This window comes from Arvicanthis niloticus, chromosome 3 (genome assembly GCF_011762505.2).
Source record: "Arvicanthis niloticus isolate mArvNil1 chromosome 3, mArvNil1.pat.X, whole genome shotgun sequence".
Lineage (NCBI taxonomy): Eukaryota > Metazoa > Chordata > Mammalia > Rodentia > Muridae > Arvicanthis > Arvicanthis niloticus.
The window spans coordinates 114,660,825-114,681,251 of NC_047660.1; the positions used below are offsets into that span (position 1 = coordinate 114,660,825).

The window sequence follows — 20,427 nt, forward strand, 5'->3', positions numbered from 1 at the left end:
AGGTTTCAGGCTCACCTTGATCACATAGTTTCTTACCAGCTTGTGCTATAAAGTATCTGAAAATAAAAATGTTTTTAGAGGGTAATTATCTGTATTGTGACAATATATCAGAGAGTAGAGGCTTAATTCAGTAGTAGTTTACTCCCTCTAAAAAGGACCCAGTTGCTTCCTACCACCCATTTGGGGCAGCTTACACTGTTTGTAACTTCAGTTTCGGGGCAACAACACTCCTTTTCCAGATCATCTCCTAGGCACGCCCCCTCACACACCATACCTTCTCTTAAATAAAAATGGATCTTTAAAATACCTTTTTGGAGGTTAGGAGTCTAAAAGATTGGCATCCACAGGCTAATATCTCCTCTGAAATTCAGGTAGGTTCTCCCTTTCCTCTTTCTAGCCACTAATAATGGCTGTCCTTCCTTCTCATTCCTTGGGTTTCAAGTGCATCATTCTAGCTTTGCCTTTGTGGTTGTAGTACTGAATTCCTAAGTAACTGCACTTGCATGGTGTTTCTGCTTCTGGGTGTGTAAACACATGCTTGCATAGTAGATGCACATGTGCATGAATGTATACTAAGTAGTTAACGAACATGTGGGGCCAGAGATTGATATCAGAATGCCTTCATTAGCCAATTTCCCATCTATCTATCTATCTATCTATCTATCTATCTATCTATCTATCTATCTATCTATCATTTATTTATTCTAAGACAGAATTATTCACCTAACATGTACCTTTTGCCATTTTGGCTAGACTGTTTGAGTGGTAAACTCAGATATCTGCTTGCCTCTGCCTTGTTCAACTCTCAGTGCCAGGATAAAGATGTGCATAACTACAATTGATTATTTGTTTGCTTGTTATGTTTTTACATGGATGCTGAAATTATAAACTCATGTCCTATGCTTGAAAAACAAATACTATTCAGTGATCAATCTCCACATACCAGGGGCTACATCCTCCTGAATGGACACAGAACATGTTGTACCAGGAATATTTATCATCACTTTAACAGGACCAGATTTACAAAGACCCTATTTCTAACAAACACCTGATTACTCAGTTTATAAAGAAAAAAACTTTGCAGCAATTATGATTTCTGAGGTTCCAGTCTACAGTTCTGTGTTCCTGTGGTTAGGCATTGTATTCATGTTCAATTGTATCATCAATTGAACATGAGATAGGTGAAGACCACTCTTGGATTGGGATATCCCTCTGTAGGTTTTGTCTATCATTCAAAGTTTTCACAACCTTCCAATAGTGCTGTGGATTCTATCTATAGAAAATTTTACATTAGTTTTTTTGTTATTTTTTATGTACTTCTAGGAAAACAGGCTTTAAGATAGTCTTAAATATTAGAAAGCATTTGACAAGATTATTTTCTCCCATATGCAGTACCCCACCACCAAAACTCTAGGCATGGTTGTCAGTTCTCTATAAGACAATCAGTTGTATATGTGACTTTTCTATCAATCTCTGTCCACAACATGAATGACGTTATTAGTGTTTTATTCTGGGTATATTATCTAACTTACTTTAAGAAGATACATACATAATACAGTTTTTAAGTTAATCAATAATATTGTGAGATTCATGTTCCAATGTTTTAGTCTACTGAAAATTAATCTGTACTGATTCATGTACAGAAAATAATGTACATTAAATGTACATATCTCTGTACAGATATGTTTATATACTGTATTTATGTACACTGAAAAATAATATTAAAAATTGAGTGTGGAAGACAAAATAGGTACCAGTACACATGCAAAACAGGCATTTCTATGTGTACCGTCATGGGCTTACATATGAACAAAAACTTAACCCACTGATCAAATGTGGAATATTATTATATGTAACAGCAGACCATATTCTTTTGAACACTCAGGAATATGCATGTGGATGACTCAGTTAATGTCAGCCTTTTGTTACATACTTATTTGTGGTATACTTTAAAAAATATTTTAAATCAAGATTCTTAACACATTTTAAAGATGTTATTATTAAGGTTGGGCTTCATGTGAATATGTATATCACATGATGGCTAGGATGGCTTATTTTATGGTAGATAACAAATAATTTTTAAATGTTGTTGCTCTCATCTTTCAGTCTTATTTACATGGAGATAATTACTTTATCAAAATATAGGATAAACTATGAATTCCAAATAAAAATACATTTAAAAGAAATTGAATCATCTTTTTGCATGCTTTTGTACAAGCGCAACAAATGTGATTATTTCAAATTTATCTTCTTAAAAGATAAATTAAGAAATTCCCATGGGACCCACTCTTTGTTCTCTTTGCTTGGCATGTGTGATTAAACAATAAAACGTTAAGATTATTTATCTCTCAAGTGATAGTGGTCTAAGACCCTCGATCACATTTGAATAACTTGATGAATTGGGGTAAACCATAGAGTAATCCGTTTTGTTTAAGACAGTCATCTATAGGTAATATAATTTAAGGTATGTCTTTGTCTTTTCAGTGTGCGCAGGGACAGAGAACAAACTGAGCTCTCTCTCTGACCTGGAACAGCAGTACCGAGCCTTGCGCAAATACTATGAAAACTGCGAGGTAGTCATGGGCAACCTGGAGATCACCAGCATCGAGCACAACCGGGACCTCTCCTTCCTGCGGGTACATCTCTTTCTTTCTTTCCTCTTTGTCATGATGTCATGATTTGCGAAGGGAGCCTTGCTTGATTAGACCGGGTAGTTCTATCCCTCTACTAGGCAGGGGTTATGACTGTGGGCAGGAGATAAGCAACAGAGAGGCACCCTCGGGCAAATAATAAGAGTAGCAGTGCTTAAGAGATGGGCATCCCAGCTTAGAGGAACAGCTGTTGCTATTAGATTGATAAAAGGGATTCTATCTGCGTTTAGCACAGGACATACTGCAAGTCAGGACATTTCTGACAGGATGAGGACTAAGAGAGTCAGAGGACCAATCAGATAAGAATGGGTGGCTTTAGTCATTCATTCATCTATTATCTGCCTTATTCCTGTCATTTGGTAGACAGAATTATGGGGAGAGCAAATACTGTCTCACCTCCTAATTCAGGTAAATAAAAAATTTTTTTGAAGCTCTACACAATTTAAAGTAGATTTAGAGGAAAATCGCAAGTAGATGCATACATCAATGTAATAGCTATTAAAATTACATAGCGAAGGTTACCTGTATCCTAGAAAGAGTTGACCTTAGTGGCTCTCAACATTTGAGTTCTTGGCTCTTGTTTCTGAAACGCAATGCACAGAAACCATTTGAGACCACACAAGTGAGAAAGTAAATGATGCTGTGGCAAAGGGGCAGCGAAGGAGAAAGCTGAATACCAGGCAGCAGAAACAGAATGCACATTAGTGTGACTGAAGTAAAGAGTCTACTTTAATGGAAACTGTGTTTTCCAATTTACATCTGCTTCACTTGATTGGCTGCATCACTAGATTTTACTGAACACCAAAAGTGTGTGTTTGTATATATATAGAGCTATACATGCCTGTATCATATATGCTCTTTAAGCGATGTCATGTAAAACTATTTATAGTTGTATAACTTTTATGATTATGATGATTATGATTAGATTATTATTTAATCTTTTGTTACAGTTCCGTAGTTATCCCCCTCCCAGTCTGCCCTCTGATTGTCCCTCATCCAATCCCTCCTTCCCCATCCCCAAGGGGATATCCCCATCTCACTACTCCCACCCTGCGACCTTTCCACTCTCTGGATCCTCAAGTCTCTCGAGGGTTAGGTGCATCTTTTCTCACTAAGGCCAGACCAGGTGGTTCTCTACTGTCTATGTGTTAGGGGCCTCATGTAGGTTGGTGTAAGCTGCCTGGTTAGTGGCTCAGTGTCTGAGAGATCTCAGGGTTCCAGATTAGTTGAGACTATTGGTCTTCCTGTGGGATCACTCTCCTCCTCAGCTTCTTATAATAGAATAATTGACTAATGATAGGGTTTATTTAAATTTTAACCTTTAGAATATGAAAGTTATATATAAATTTTTGAGTCACATGCTCTAAATCATAGTTCTAAAATTCTTATGAAGAATATTGAACTTAATATAGTGAATATATTTGAGAAAATAAAATAACAAAGCTAAGGATTCTATGTGAAACTATAGTTTCTTTAAATATGAAATCGATGGCTCCTATATAGTCTCTATAACTGTTATATAAATTTTGAGTTTAACACACATGCATCTTTAATTTCATGTTTTATTTAAAGTAATTCTAATCATTTTCTTTTCACTTACTTATTAACATATTTTGTTCATCTATCATTGCAACCCAGTAGGGAGAAAAGTTTCCAAAGACAGACAACAGAATCAGAGTCGACTCCTGCTCCCACCATTAGGAATGTCACAAGAATACCAAACTGCACAATTGTAACATATACACAGAGGATTAGGTCAGGCCCATGCAGGGTCCATGGTTGGGACTTCAGTCTCTGCAAGCTCCTTTGGACTCAGGTTAGTTGACAGAACATGGCCACCTGTGTCTTGTGACTTGAATGTCAGAGGGTGATGGGAAACCAGCAGATTTGAACCAGCTACTTGAAACACATGAAGACCAGAGACAGCATTTACCTATTTATTATTGTGAGAAACATTCTGGTTGGCTTCTAGTGCCTGGGTGGACAGGGGCATTTCACTTACTTGCACCCAGGAGATTCTCTGGTACTTGATTTAACCTTAGAATTTCTATCTTTCCCCTGAAAATAGGTAAGAGTTACTTCTTTTAGTATAACTGACATACTCCTTCTAGTCCCCTTCTCAAAAAGAATATAAAATTAGGCCTTTGAAACTGGATTGATAATGGGCTGTGAGTATAATTCAGCTGGGGGAGGGCTTGTCCAGCACACACAAGGGCGTGGCTATGATGTGCTGCATTAGCAGAGTACAACCAGAGTGTGTGTGTGTGTGTGTGTATGTGTGTGTGTGTGTGTGTGAGAGAGAGAGAGAGAGAGAGACAGAGACAGAGACAGAGAGACAGAGAGAGAGAAATATAGAGAGAGAAATAAGGGAGAGAGAAATAAGAGAGATAGAGAGATTTGGAGGGGATAGTAATGAGGACAAGAGGAGCAGAATATCAGGGTCTTTCTTGGGTATACAGAGTCAAGACCATCCTGGGAACTCAGAGATGATAGTTCATATACATGATTAAAAATATAAAATATGTAAAAGGAGGAGGCAGAGGATTAGGAATCATAGAGATGAAAGTTGTTATTTTCTTATAAGAAACACTGGGATGCTCTAGCGAGACTTTCCTTCCTCTCTGTTAGGCAGCATCAGTTTTGATGAAACACGTTTCAATGCATTGTTTTTAAGAAGCTCACTTTATAGAGAAGATGCACCTGCAGCCCACTATTTATGCAGCCTTCTTTCTTCACAGTCCTTTCTGAAAGGAAAAACAGTCTAGCTGATGATTATTAACATTTGACCACCAAGCCAGCACACAGTTGGTGAGAAAAAAAAATCTCTAAAACTTACTTACTCTGTACTTTATCACCACCACAAGGTTAAGGCATAAAATAGAAAGCAGCAAGGCATAAACATCACAGATTTTGTGTTATGTCCTACACTTTGTGGACTTTCTAAAACAAGCTGTATGAGCCATGGTGTAGCGAGTAATGGGAATGAACCAGCAGACCTCCACCCTCATTAAAATTCTGGCCAGCTTCTCCTCCTTTGTCATCCCATTGGTTTTCCTGGCTACCGTAGACATTCCATCGTTTAACTCTCCTAGAAAAGTGCCTGACCTACCAGCTTTTATATCTCAAATTTATTTTTCTTTTAAAAATTATATCTATGCTAGCAAATAGTTATTAACTGTCAGCTGTTTGTAAAGCATTCGGTATATGCTGCACTCAAAATGTACTTCATCTCTGGCTGTAATCTGTGGCTTCATTTAACTTGTATGCACATTGTTTAAAAATAATCTACATTAGGATTATAAATGAATAAACCTAATGCTTAGTGTATTGACCTAGAATAATAACAACGTCACCAATTCATTGGGCCCATATGTACTATTACTGCAAAACTTCAAATCTTAATCATTATACATGACAATAAATAAATTGATACACAGATATGTTTTCAGATAACAGCATATATCTGCTTCCCTATCTATAGGTGCATTATCTAGGTATAGATATTCTAATGTGCTAATAATGACTTTGAGAAAGTAAGTATAATTTTTATGAGATTAATATGCTTCCAATTTTATTCATAAATAATACATAAAAAGTATACCACATACTCATACAAACACTCCAGAGATTCCATTAGATAATATATTAGAAAATATCTATATTAGAGAATAAGAAATGCATACTCTTATAAGCATGTGCCAATTTTTTAAAAGTACAAACAGCTTTAATCGCATGTTTGACCAAACAATAGATATTTCAATGCTCAAGAAACAATGCCAACTAAAGATTTCTGACAAAGAAGAACTACTTAGAAAAGATTTATTTTTTATTAAAGAAAATAACATGTCCTTAAATTCAAACATAGCCTTTGAATTTATTTCTTTTTTTACTTAAGGGAATAAGGAAATATGAGTTTTTTTTAAGCCAGATATGAATGAGCATGACAAATTCAAGTTGTCCTAAATATCCTATTACAACATGGTGGCAGTTTCTACACATGATATAGTGCTTTGGGGGCTTTACTCTCAGCTCGCTACCCCAACTCCATTCTTGGAAAGGCTTTTGCTGTCTTGATAAACTGCTCCTACTCCTAGTTGTTACCATGGGCTCCTGGTCTAATTCTTTACCATGGGACACAAAATCCTGATGTGCTGGTTGGTTTTGTATCATGACACATATATTTGGAAGAAGAATCTTAATGGGGAAAATGGCTCCATCCAGATTTGATGTAGGCAAATCTATAAGGCTTTTCCTTAACTTATGATTGATGAATATGAGTCAATATCATGTTGTGGTGGGGTTGACTATAAGAAAGTATATAGTCTTTGAAATTCATACACTTGTAATTAGTACTTTCTAATAGTATGGGCATTCTGCTATGTTTTAAAGATATTGATTATGTTATGTGTGTATGGTTGTGATGTAAACATGCATCTGTGTGTGTCAATGTGTATCTGTGTGAGTGTTTGTGTGTGCTCCTTCACACATGAGTGGAGTCAAGCAGAGGACATTTGGTGTATTCCTGTAGTGCACCCAACTTTATTTGAAGCATACTTAAATTGCTTGTGCTCCTAAGAGCCCAACTCTGCTTTACAGCTCTGAGATTAGAGAAACAGAAAGCAACCTTACCTTTTAGATGAGTTTGGGGGAGATTTGAACTCTGGTCCTCTTGCTTTTACAGCAAGTGATCATACGCACTGAACCATCCCCAGCCTTCCATTATCCTCTTTATCGGGATATACATGTAAGTCTCCATAAATGATACTGCTGCTTTCCACTACTACTCTCTGGGAAACAAGCAGTTTGCTTGACCTATTCAGAGCTGGTTAATGACTGGTAGTTTTCTTTTTTCTTTGTAGAGGAATATATATATTCCTCTACAGTTTAATGACTTGTGAATTAGAAATGCAGAGAAGATGAACACCAGAAAAACATGCTGACCAGCTTGCTGAATTAAGACTTAGCTTTGTTATTTTGTTAGAATAAATTATGAAAGATTTTTTTTTTAGTTGTATCTAGTATTTGATTTTGACCTATACCATAGCAATCCTGAATAAGGACAAATAATTATCCATATTCGACTTAAGAAAACAAAATCCTAAATTCTTTACTTTGCACCATATGTCAGGCTTTAGTGCGTATCCTTCATTGTCCTTTGGTTTCTCAAAAAAGATGACTAGAAAGAAATCCACCATCAAGAGGGTGGACTTTACAGTTGTCTGCATTTCCTGTATCCTGTGCATACATTCTATGACTAGGTATCTAGGTGAAGTTGAGGTTGTATAGCAAGAGTAAGTAAAATCCTACATTTAAGATTAATTTTAAAACAGAAACAGAAAACTTACAAAGTGTTTACATGGGTGAGAAAATGGCTCGTGGAATCGTTTGTTTAAAAATGGCTAACACTGCCTACCTGTCTTTACTTTATTGCTCACTGTATGTCAAACAGAATGACTTAGCTGGGAGAAACTGGGTGAAATAAAACGAGAAAAGTAGCCTTATTTAAAGAAGAACACAACAATTCAAAAGGAAAGTTTTGCTAAATGAAGCATCAATCGCATCATGTATTTTCCCTCATGTGTTATGTTCCTATACTGAAAGATTATGAAAGATTTTTTGGCGGTACACGTGTGCATACATGCGCGTGCGTGTGTGTGTGTGTGCGTGTGTGTGTGTGTGTAAATTTTATTTGGAAAATAAAATAAGAGAATATATGAAAATCCTATTTTTTTCCTGAAAAAGTTATTATAACAGAAAAGTTGTATATTTAAATGTGTTAAATAAATAAGATAGACTATAATATCTAATATTTGGATTTAACTATTTTTCTTGAGTAGCATGGTTTATGTTTTTGTTCCATGTCATTAATCGTGACAGATTAATGAAGGATGATGTAAAAACCAACATCCAAATATTCAGAATTTTCAGTCATTAGCTATGTGCTCAAGGAGTGCAAACGAGAACAAGAATAAGATATTGTCCTCTGTTTCTTCTAAGTTCACTGCATTGGGAATACATGGACAACTCAACTGACTTTGTGGTGAAATGGGGGCTTTTTCCTGATTTGGTGGTGATCTCATAGCTGCGTGAGACAGGAACATTGAACAAGTTGACAGAATAAAATTATAACTCGGCACTTGGGTCAAAGCAGACACTCTAGGTTAAATGTAATTTCCATAGCTTTGAGAGTTTCTGCATGCTTTTCCTAAGATCATTGAGCATAATGCATATGCAATTTTGTATGTATGCATTTAAAGCTGTCTTTTAAATTGAAACTTGATTTTCTACAAAATCTAATCATGGAACTTGTATTACATTTGAAAAGGCTATGCAGTTTATACTTGGCTTAGGAAAATATACTTTTTTCCTTCATTTGTTAAGTAACATGAAATCTGAAAGGTTATATTACCTCAAAATCTCCTTATTCTTCACAAATTTCACAAGAGAAATAAAAGAAAAAATCATATTTTAATTGAGATGATATTTAATGATATCTTACATTGATTTCTTATCTATTTAAATTAAATATTTAATAAGCTATGTATGAAATTTTTCTGTCTGTGTCAAAATTATTAGTTGCCGTGAGGACCCGAGTTAAGATTCACCAAACCCATGTGAAACCTGGCTAAATATCACTGGGGTGGGTGGACACAGAATGTTCTCTGAGCCAAATAAGTGAGCCCACCTAGCTGAAACAGAGTGGAAATTTATATATACATATATATTTATATACATGCATATATATGTGTACATATATATGTGTGTGTGTCTATCTGTGTTTGTGTGTGTGTGTGTGTGTGCGTATGTGTGTAAGAAACCCACACACAGCTCACAGAAATAGGACAAATATTAATTTATAAGGATACCTCATTGTTTCCTTTGGCCTTTGCATGTGTGTCTATTATTATACCTCTGTGCAAAAGTTTATATATAACACACAAACTAATGATAGATAAAATGAAGCCAATATTTAGAATTAATATTAAAAATAAATCTCTTACATGCTATTGGAAGAGAAAATGAAAGTTAGAAATTAATGAAGAATTATAACTCTAATATCTTCTAATACAGAACTTTATAAATGCAAACAAGTGGGCACTTATATTTATGTAAGTAAATACAAACCACCCACCATTCTCTACAATCAAGAATTATTTAATGTAAACTATTAATACAATGTGCATAAAATTTAATTAATTTACTTATTATTTGTGGCTGTGTGTATGCAGGGCCTACATGTATGTGAGTATATGGATGGTACACATGTGTATACCATTATACATGTTGAGAGGCCATAGCAGGACATTGGGAAACTTCGATCATTCTTCGCTTTTTGTCTTGAAACCTGAACTGGAACCTTGCTTTTTTGCTTAGGCTTCCTGACAAAGCAAGCGTTCTGTATCTACATTGCTCTAGGGTTACAAGAAATTCCTACATGCTGAGCCTTTTACATTAGTGCTGCAGATTTTTAAAAATTTAAATCAATTTATTTATTTATTTATTTATTTATTTATTTATTTTACATCTAAAATGCTGCCCACCTCATGTTTCTCCCTCACAGATTTTCTCTCCTATCCCCCCTCTCCTATCCCCCCTCCCTAAGAGGGTGGAGCCCCTTCTGAGTATTCTCCTGACCTGCGATATCAAGCCTCTACCAGTTTAGACTCATCCTCTCCCACTGAAGTTAGATGAGACAATCCTATTGGGAAATGGATACCAACTTTAGGGACAGCTCCCCCTCCAGCTCCAGTTGTTGGGGGACGCACATGGAGACTGAGCTGCATGTCTGCTACATGTGTGCTGGGGGCTTCATTCCAGTCTGTGTATGTTCTTTAGTTGGTAGCTCAGTCTCTGAGAGCTCCCAGGGGTTTAGGTTACTTGAATCTGTTGGTCTTCCTGTAGGGTTTCTATTCAGGCTCTTCAATCCTTTCCTAAACTCTATCCATAAGAGTTTCAGACCTCCATCCAGCATTTGGCTGTGTGTATCTGCATCTGATTCAGTCAGTTGCTTGGTAGAGCCTCTCAGAGGATAGTTCTGCTAGGCTTCTATCTAAAAGCAAAACAGAGTATCATTAATAATGTCAGGGACTGATGCTTGCCCATTTCATGGATTTTGTGTTGAGAACTGTTGTTGGGTGGCCATTCCTTCAGTGTATGCTTCATCTTTGTCCCTTCCTTTCTTGTAAACAGGACAAATTTTAAACCACAAATTTTGGGCCACAAATTTTGTGCTTGTATTGGTGTCCTTATCCCTTCACTGGGGTCCTGCCTTGTTACAAGTGGTGTCCTCTTCAGGTTCCATATCTCCACTGTTAGGCATCTCAGCTAAGGTCATTCTCGTTGACTACTCGGGAACTCTCTAATCTCAGATCTCTGGGACTACCTAGGGATTTCCTCAACCCCAATTCCTGGCATGTGCAGATTTCCATTCATTCTCCTTGTTCTCTGGGCTTCTCTTCTGATTCTTTCCACACCCAATACTGCCCCCATGTTCCCCTCTCCCTCCCCTCTCCCACCCAGTTCACCTATGTCTCTTATGACTATTTTGTTCTTCCTTCTAAGTGTGATTAAGGCATCCGTGCTTGGGCCTTCCTTCTTGTTAAGCAAATTTGGGTCTGTAGAGTGTAGTATGGGTATTCTGTACTTTATGTCTAATAACCACTGATCAGTAAATACATACCATATATGCTCCTTTGGGTCTAGGTTACATCACTCAGGATGATATTTTCTAGTTCTATTCATTTGCCTGAAAAATGTATTATGTCCTTGTTTTTAATAACTGAATAGAATTCCATTGTGTAAATAAACCACATTTACAGTATTCATTCTTTGAGGGACATCTGGGTTGTTTCCAGTTTCTGACTAATATGAAGAAAACTGCTATGAACACAGTGATGCACATGTCCTTGTGTTATGGTGGAGCATCTTTTGGTTATATGCCCAGGAGGCAATATACCTGGGTTTTCAGTTAGAACTATTTCTAATTTTCAGAGAAACCACCAGATTGATTTCTGGATTTTAACCCCAGTCCCCATGGATGCCAAGGAAGGGCTTTTACCTCACTGAGCCATCCCCACAGTCCTATTGATTGTAAGAGAATACTATTAGAGATATAGTTACTAATAATAATATTTCATTGTGCCAGGAAAAGGAATTATGAAGAAAGTTCATTTAAAATATCTTTAATTCCATAAATTATAATGGATTCCCCAGGAAAAGTGTCTTGGATTGGAAAATATATTTAAAGAATGGATTTATTAGGGTTCCAAGAGCATGCAAAAAACATCTTTACTGCTTTGAGGATTCGAGCATATAAACTGTGTTTCAGTGTGTGTGCGGTGAATGTTTTTGCTTAGGTTAGCCTTAAAACAAGAACAATTTGGGTAGCAATTCCATTTCACCTTGTGATTCTTTGCTCTGGAAAGCAAAATATTTTTCCCTTGTTATTTGCATATAGCAAGATTTTTTTGAAATTGTAATTGTATCATTTTCCCTCCCCTTTTTGTTTGTCTTCCAAGCCTCACATGTACCCACCACTTGATCAATTCATGGCTTCTTTTTCTTTAATTATTGTTACACGTGAGGATTTAAAATAAAACAATGATCTTCCAATGGGTTATCTTTTTAATTCTGGAAACCAAACATTAGAGAACAATCATATAAAACCCTTTTGAAAGTTTAGAACCCTCTGTATTTTGTTAGTTTTAATTTAAAGTAGAACACCTTATTACCTTTCAAAGAAATGGATTGAATTAAACTCTATGATAATTTTGCATGAAACGAAGTCAATTTTAAAGGTCTCTTTTTGGTCACATAGAGCATAATTTAAAGGTCAGGAGTTTAAAAATAAAATGTTAAAATTCTTGCATTTAGAAACACTATAATTATTTCTCTTGATCTCTAATTTGTGCCTATTCACTATAAAATAGTATATTAAAGTATGTAATGAAAGCTGTAAAAATTAAGGTATTTGTTTTGGTAAATATAGGTCTCATCAAATGGTATCTATTTTATATAATCGTACCTAAAAATCAAAATACATTGTTGAATGTTGACGGAAGTAGTTTAAAACAAGTCAATGTTTTATTTGCTTAGAAGAATAGATGGTTTGAGAGACAGAGAAGATGAGAGGGAGAGAGGGTGATAAAGATTCCCTTCTCTTTCTCTCTTATAAACACACATGCACACACTTGTGCATGTATATGCATGCGCGCGTGCACACACACACACACACACACACACACACACACACACACACACAAAGTGTACCCATGCCTGTTGTGGCTCCTGGTGTCTGACAGCTCTTTGACAGAGATAACTTACATACTTCTGCTCAGCTACTTCTCTTCTTTCTTTTTCATTTCAATACTGTATCCAGCAGCTATGGTGGTTATCACAGAGGACACGACAATACATTTTTTTACAATAGTTTTTCAGTATTTCACTTCTGGGTGGTCCCTATATTGTGTATTCAGAGAACTTACACTGCAAGTCACATACTTGGTTGTTGTTTATAAAAGGCAGTCAATAGTTAAAAATGTGCAAAGGTCCTACAAAATGGTTGGTTTAAGAGTCTGAAAGAGATAATTGTAGGGAAGCACTGGGAAACATTCACTAATAAAAAAAAAATTATTGATGCCTTAACAAAATACTGAAAAGCAGTAATGAAAGGATAGTAATCAGATGCATTAGCAAATATAACTTCTAAAACATGTAACCAGGTTAGGTACACAAGTAGGGACTAAGGAGGAGGAGGAAGACTCCTAGCATGAGGAAATAAATTATATTGTTATGGAGAGACACAGGGGAGACTGAAGCAGGAGAATTAAATAGAGAGTGCCACAGGTGAGAGAGACACCTACCACTTAGAGCCATTGGAGGGGACATTTGAAAATCTGCTATTGTAGAATTTGCCTAAAGTAGATACATAAGTATATACGAGAGGAATAAAAAAATGGAGTTACCAAATAATGAGGGGAAAATGCCTCAACTAGACATAATATGTCACCAAGTGAAACATCCAGTGCAAGAAGTCTGGGTACTTGATATATTGTTGGCTGAAGGGACACTTGGGAATCCCCAAATATTTCAGGCTACCACCAAAGCTGTTGGTTGCTTTCCACATAGTGATGGTAAGGACCTATTGCTGAAGAAATTTACATGCTCTCCTCTTAAAACTGGTCTTTGGATTAAGTAGGAAACTCTTCAGAAAAATAATCCCACAGTTCCTTTATGGTAAGTACTTCACCCATGAGCTTTATTGTCCTATCTGAAATTACATCATAGTATCCTTCAGAGTGTAGATAGCTATGTTTCTGAAATCAGTCCCCTTACCTTATTATATTTCCTCCACTCTCTTGCCTCCTCTATAAAACACTGATGTATACACACACACACACACACACACACACACACACACACACATACATACATACACACACAGAGAAAGAGAGACAGAGAGTGACAGAGACAGAGAAAAGAGGAGTGGAGACATGGAGAGATGAAGAGATGGAGAGATGGAGAGAGGGAGGAAGGTAAAAATTCTAGTCAATTTTTGGGACTCCATTAAAGTAATTTTTTTTTTTTATTTTAGAAAAACCTACCTAACATCCATATCTTAGTGAGTTTCCTTCATGAAGGATATTCACAATAGCCTGTGTTTCTTTCTAGAACTTCCAGTATAGCAATTAAATATGCTTCATTTCTGTGAGGTTCCTAAATAATTAATCCTGGGATTAGGCTTATCTATGTCAGAATTTTAACATCAACCCAGTGTCCTATTATATAGTGGCAACACTGCAAGTATTTGTCAGATAAACACATAAGTAAACTTTACAAACAAAGAAAGAATTCTCTTATATAAAGCATGTTTTTAGTCAGAAAAAGTTCAATAATTCTTTAAACATTTACTTTTTTAACTTGTGTTCTCCATAGTGTCTCATTGGCTCTGTGATACATACATCTTCTATTTCATGAAATTATTTTGTTAGTCAGAAACATCATGGTACTTGCAGTAAAACTTTGGAGATTATAACAGGGATACATACACACAGGTATAAAGACCTAATGCATTGGTGGTACAGTTTATGTCCTATGTTTATTTAGCCCTCATGACTTTCAATAATCCTTCTCAGATTATCCCTCCTTGGATGTCAGAGTCTCACTTATAAGCGAGATTTATCTCCAGGAACAAAACCAATAAAACGAATATATATCACCAAAGGGATTTATGAGATTGGCATACATGATGCAGGTGGGGAGTCCAATAGTGGTTTCAACGTTGGAAAGGCTAGAGACCCAGGAACTACTTAGTATGTGCAGTGTGGTGTGTGTGTGTGTGTGTATTGTGTATGTGTGTATGTGTGTATGTGTGTATGTGTGTGTTTTTGTGTATGTATGAAGACTTTAATAGAGAACATTATTTTTTATGAATTAAGGTGGAAATGAGTCAAGAGAAACAAAAAATTGTATTGAAATTTTCCCCAAAGGAAAGGTTAGTTGCATTTATGTCCTTGGGTTGTCTGATGTGACAAGAGTCAAATGAATGATAGGAGAAGGAGGTTTTGTATGATTAATGATTTGAGACCACCATTATAGTGAAGCAAAGGACATTAATGTTTTTTTTTTTTCTGGTTACCTATGCTGGTCCTAGTCATTTTGGGGTGGTCTTATATGAGCCTGTAGAAGCTTGCAGTCCTCCTTTTTTTTTTCCTGTGCTTACTTAACTAATCTCAGTTAGTTACTGAGGTTACAGTAAACATCAAAGGATGCCTTCCTTAATCATTGTAAGGAGGACTCAAAAAGCTCATAATTTCAAAGTGAAAATGCAGATTGTGAATGTACCATGTTTGTCATCTTTCATTATAATAAAAATGCTTATGAAGAAGAAGTTTATTTTTTGTTTTGGGAATTTTAGACCCATATTTGTTGTCCCATTGCTTTGCCTGAGACTAAGCAGAGAAAGGAAGAAGCTGGTCAATCCTCTTTAAAGGTATGACCCCAATGACAAAAAGACCACCTAATATGTCCCACTTCTATAGGTTATGAGAGACTCTAATACAAGCATCCTAATTTGAATTTGTAAAATATTCAGTATCAAAATTTTGACAAACTATGAAGGGACATTTTTTTTTTTGTCAAACATTTGTGGTAGCTGCTCTCTTGGATGTGTGTAGCTTCAGGGTGCTTTCACGTGGGAAGTGTGCTTTGTATCCTACATAGGGTACATTCTGCTGGTGCAGTCACCTATCAGGCAGAGGTTACCAGAGAATGGAAATAGCAGTAAATTGTTTTAAACATAACAATATTAGAATGGACTAAATGGTCACTGAATTGTTTTAAAGTTCCGTATTAGATGAAGCAAACAATAAGTTAAGCTTCCAAATGAAAATGTCTACTTAAGCCTTTTGAGGTCAAATGCATAGTTGTTGTTCCAAGAGATGTAGTTACCTGAAGAACTTGGCTTACTCTTTTGTTTGCAGAATATAATTGCATCACATCAGAATCAAGAGAAGGAGCTTCATATTCATTTGCAGGGATTTATTTAGAGAGCCATTCTAGTGATAAAATTTAAAGTCAAGTGTCACCTGAGAAATTCCAGCTGAATGTCCCGCCTCTCAGTTAAAGGACCTTGTGTATGTCAAGGATCTGTGAGTAAGTTGGGTGGTTTGTCCTCTATTCCAATTCTGTATTAGTAAGACAGCAGTAGCAACAGTGACCACTTTATTACTCTCCATAGTATAGGCTGTGGGAAAAAACTTGCCAGTTAACCAATTTGTTTTTCTAAGAATTAAGAAGACACAGGTTAACAAGCAAGCAATGCCCATGGGATGGAAGTGGTAACTGGAGAGAAGCTGACTCCTGCAGAACAATCAAGGCTTGGAACAGAAGAATAAGCAGTAGGTATACTGGGAGCATGGTGGGTGTGGTGAGCAGAGAGAAAACCAAGATGCAGGGAATATGCTAATAACCAAAGTATATGCTAAATGGCTCCATAGTGTTTTCCAAGTAGCTTAGATCTTTTTATCTTTTGAGTAGGATAGCTTTACCTTGTCAACCTTTGACTCCTCCATTCAAGATTTATAAAGCACCTTTTGCCATAGTGTCTTATATCTTTATGTACAATTTGTCTTTTCAGTTGAGAGAGCCTCTCCATCCTCGTGAAGCAATAGGCTGTTTGCAGTTTGCTGATGATGGTACTAAGATACTAAAAGGTTAACTGGCTTTCTTGGGGTCATTCATCAATAGCTGGCAGAATGTAAAGATTAGAATTTTCTGAAGACTCATACTGGAGAATTCATAAAAAGTTCATCAGTGCACATAATTAAGTTCAGTGTTTTCCCTCTGCATCCTTGGTGTTGAATTTATGCTTTTTTTTTTTTTTTTGTGGCTTACAAAAGAAAAAGAAAATCTTAAGGATGGCAATATCCCAACAAATAAACGTACTTGTCATTGTTTACTAATATTGAATTATCTAATCATGAAAGTCTCCTACTCCACAGATTGTGCATTTGAATTAATTCACATATTGTGACAGGCTTAGTGATGCTGAAAGGATGGTCCATCTCAATGGCTCAGGATGAGTTAGCCCAGGGATTAGCATCTCTTTTGTACTACATTATAACAATCATGCTCAGATAAAGGCGTGAGATTTAAGGGTCCAATGACTGACCAGAATGTGTCTATAATAAGCAACTGGGACACTGTATTTCCAGAAATCATGCCTCAAAATAAAAGTTGAAAGAGTGGGTGTGTTGTTCCGGACAGAGGGGAAGGGAAACATCCTTCATGCTTGTACATATTTAAAAGACTTTCATAGAAAAGGGAGTGGCATGGTCTCATGTTGTCACAGAGGTTTATAATTAGGCTGAAGTTTGAAAGAGGCAGAATTTGGCTAACAATTAGAGTGTTATAGTAATATAATGGAATGCCTTGTGAGTTCAGAAAAATGGACAGGAACTCATAATTGAACACCTTGTATTTTCCAGGCATGGAGCCAGTGGGTGCTATAAAATACCTGAAGGAAAAGGCTAAATTAAAGTGTCTAACATATTATAGACACTTATTAATTCCTTGTAAGTGTTTCATATATGTGTATGTATATATGTATGAATATATAAATGTATAAGCCAATCTAAAAATAACTAACATTATCAATGTCAACAAAGTTTTACAGAGAAGAATTGAGTTTTCATAAAGTCCCAGACTTTCATAAATAGCATAGTTAACACTTGAATATCTGATTCATACCAAGTGTTGCCACAGAAATCTGTTCTTTAACTCTGAAAAGGCAGCCGAGGGGTGCATGAGAGACAAGAAGAGGCATGGCTTCATGCATTTTAAAAGAAGTTGTTTAGGAAGTTCTAGAATCCTTCTTATTCACTCGGGCTCTTGTTTGTTTGTTTTGTTGTTGTTCTGTTTATGTTTTGTTTTTCTTGAGAGTGATGTTCTTCCACAGCATATGTTTCATGTTCTATGACATTTGAAAAGATAGACAGGACGTCTGATCTTCCAGAGATACATGTAGTAGGAGGTTTGGGACTAGTAAGCACTTTTGATTCTCCATTTTATCCAAAACCTATCTCTCAGATATTCCTTTATGACTTATCAATTCATGGAACTTCCTACTTAAGTTATATTCAACAAAGGTTTGGAGTGTGGTTAGTAAAATATGGTATAGAAAATCCCTGCATGACCCCTTCACAGACTGTTCATTTTTCTTTCTTTAAAGCTTCACTTCTTTAGACTTGAAGGCTTGGTGCTTACAGCAGTTGGCTGTTAAGATGCCAAGGTGCTTGAGTTTTTTGACAGTGAGGTGTTAAAGCTTATTAATCACTGTCTCAGCTTCAGGTTTTATCTTGACTTAGGGAGTTAACATTTCACTGATTGATTCTGAAGAAAAGTTTTGCTTATTAGATGATGTCAAAGGATGCATCTTGATCTACCCTCTGAGCTCTGTGCTTATTCTACTTACAAGTCTCTTCTAAGTCTTGCCTATTCTGTGTGCCTTTAATACATACATACACACATATACATATATAAATATACATATATACATACATAACTATTTGTGCTTATTTCAAATCATTAATGGAAAAAGACAAAACTTTGATTTTATAGCCTTTATCTAATAGTGTCATCTGTGATGTACTTTAGTTTTTCTTTGTGAATGAAAATTCTGATATTGTTGCCTAGCTGCAGATGATAGTAAACCACTTCATGATTGTCATGTACTCATTCACCTACTGGTTTGCTTTTTCACTGCAGAAATATTTGTCTCCATAAATAACTATATTTTAAATTCAAACTCTCTGTTGCTATAACAAAATGATACTCTTGTATCTCTACCAGTAAGTGTAAGATAATAAAATTATCAATGTAAAGAAAAAGTATGAAAGCCATTGTCTCAGACTTTGACGATTTTATAGTTTCTGTCTTTAAAAACATAGCCATCCACAGACTTAGATAATAATTATCTACTAAAAACATTGCTAAGGAACGAATATCATGGAGAAAGCGGGCCATTTTGTATAAACTAGCCAAAAAGGGTGAGAGGTTTGGTAACAAGTGTACCTTGAACAAGCAAGGTCATTCAGTGGGCACACCTCCACACATTCAAGCAACTCCTAAAGAAATATTTATGGAAGACTAACTAGTTAGGAATTATTGTGTTTTTAAGGGACCAGGAGAGAGACCATGGCCGCTAAGTAAATTTTGGAGGCTTTTCTGGGCCTTTCTACCGTAACCAAACTGCGTTCTATATAATATGTTCAGGTCAGATGAGTTCAAATTGAGAAGAATACATTCACTTTGTTTTTCAACTTTAAAACTCCTATTACTGAACTCTGGAAAAAATGACCTATCTAGGGCTAGATTTTTTTTTCTAGTATAAATTGCTTTTTTTTTTTTTTGTGGTATCATCATGAATTTAAAATATTCCAATAAAATTTCCATCAAGAAGCCTTAGAAATCTTAGATACAAGAATACATGATATATTTTCTTAATTTAAAGAATTTGTGTCTTTTTTGTGTGTGTTTAAAAGTTCTTTGGAAAAAAATTATCTCTTGATCCAGAAACATAATACATTTCAGTGAAGCAATTTCTAATCTTATTCTCTCTTATAATTTTCATTTAAGTTAAATTTACCTTAAACTAAAATTGTATAATTATGCATATTAATAGAATAAAATGTGTTTTTATATATTATATATTATGCAATATTTAAATATGCTTAACAATAATTATATCCTAGATATTTATCATTTTTATGAGTAAAACTTTAGAGAAAGTTTGATGGTTTTTAAATCAATTCAGTCTTACTGTTTCTACTGTGCTTAACTTAATTTTCCTCATTTGATAATTATATTTTTATCAGGTACCATGATCACATGGTGGAATGTCCTTTTATTCATATTTTTTAGAATTACATTTTACTTCTGATTTTAATAACATTAATATAAGACCATACATTAACATTCTGTATTGAAGTTTCACTTTATAAAGTGCTGATTTGCTAATAGACTAACCAATAAGGCACTGGTCCCTTGGTCCTGTAACTAAATCTAGACAAACAAATAGTGATTAAAAATTGACTCACCCACACATCTCGTGCATAGCACTAAAATGTCAGCAGATTCTGGAATAAGATGATTAGCAAGGCAAATGCCTCTCCTGTACCTGTGGTTTACAATAAGCAGAATAAACAAAGCCCAGATCTCTTGAGAACAGAGGTCCTCCAAGACTCTGCTCTAATGACTCTTAAGGACTAAAGACCTA

The 20,427-nt window shown here is 35.6% G+C and overlaps 1 protein-coding gene across 1 annotated transcript in view; it reads left to right on the forward strand.

Annotated features, from left to right (window-relative positions):
• The window catches only part of Erbb4 (erb-b2 receptor tyrosine kinase 4), a 988,011-nt gene that overhangs the window by 339,136 nt on the left and 628,448 nt on the right, over positions 1-20,427 (forward strand). The window contains exon 2 of the mRNA XM_076932054.1: positions 2,485-2,636. Within this exon, the coding sequence (XP_076788169.1) occupies positions 2,485-2,636 (152 nt within the window). The remainder of the gene's footprint in view (positions 1-2,484; positions 2,637-20,427) is intronic.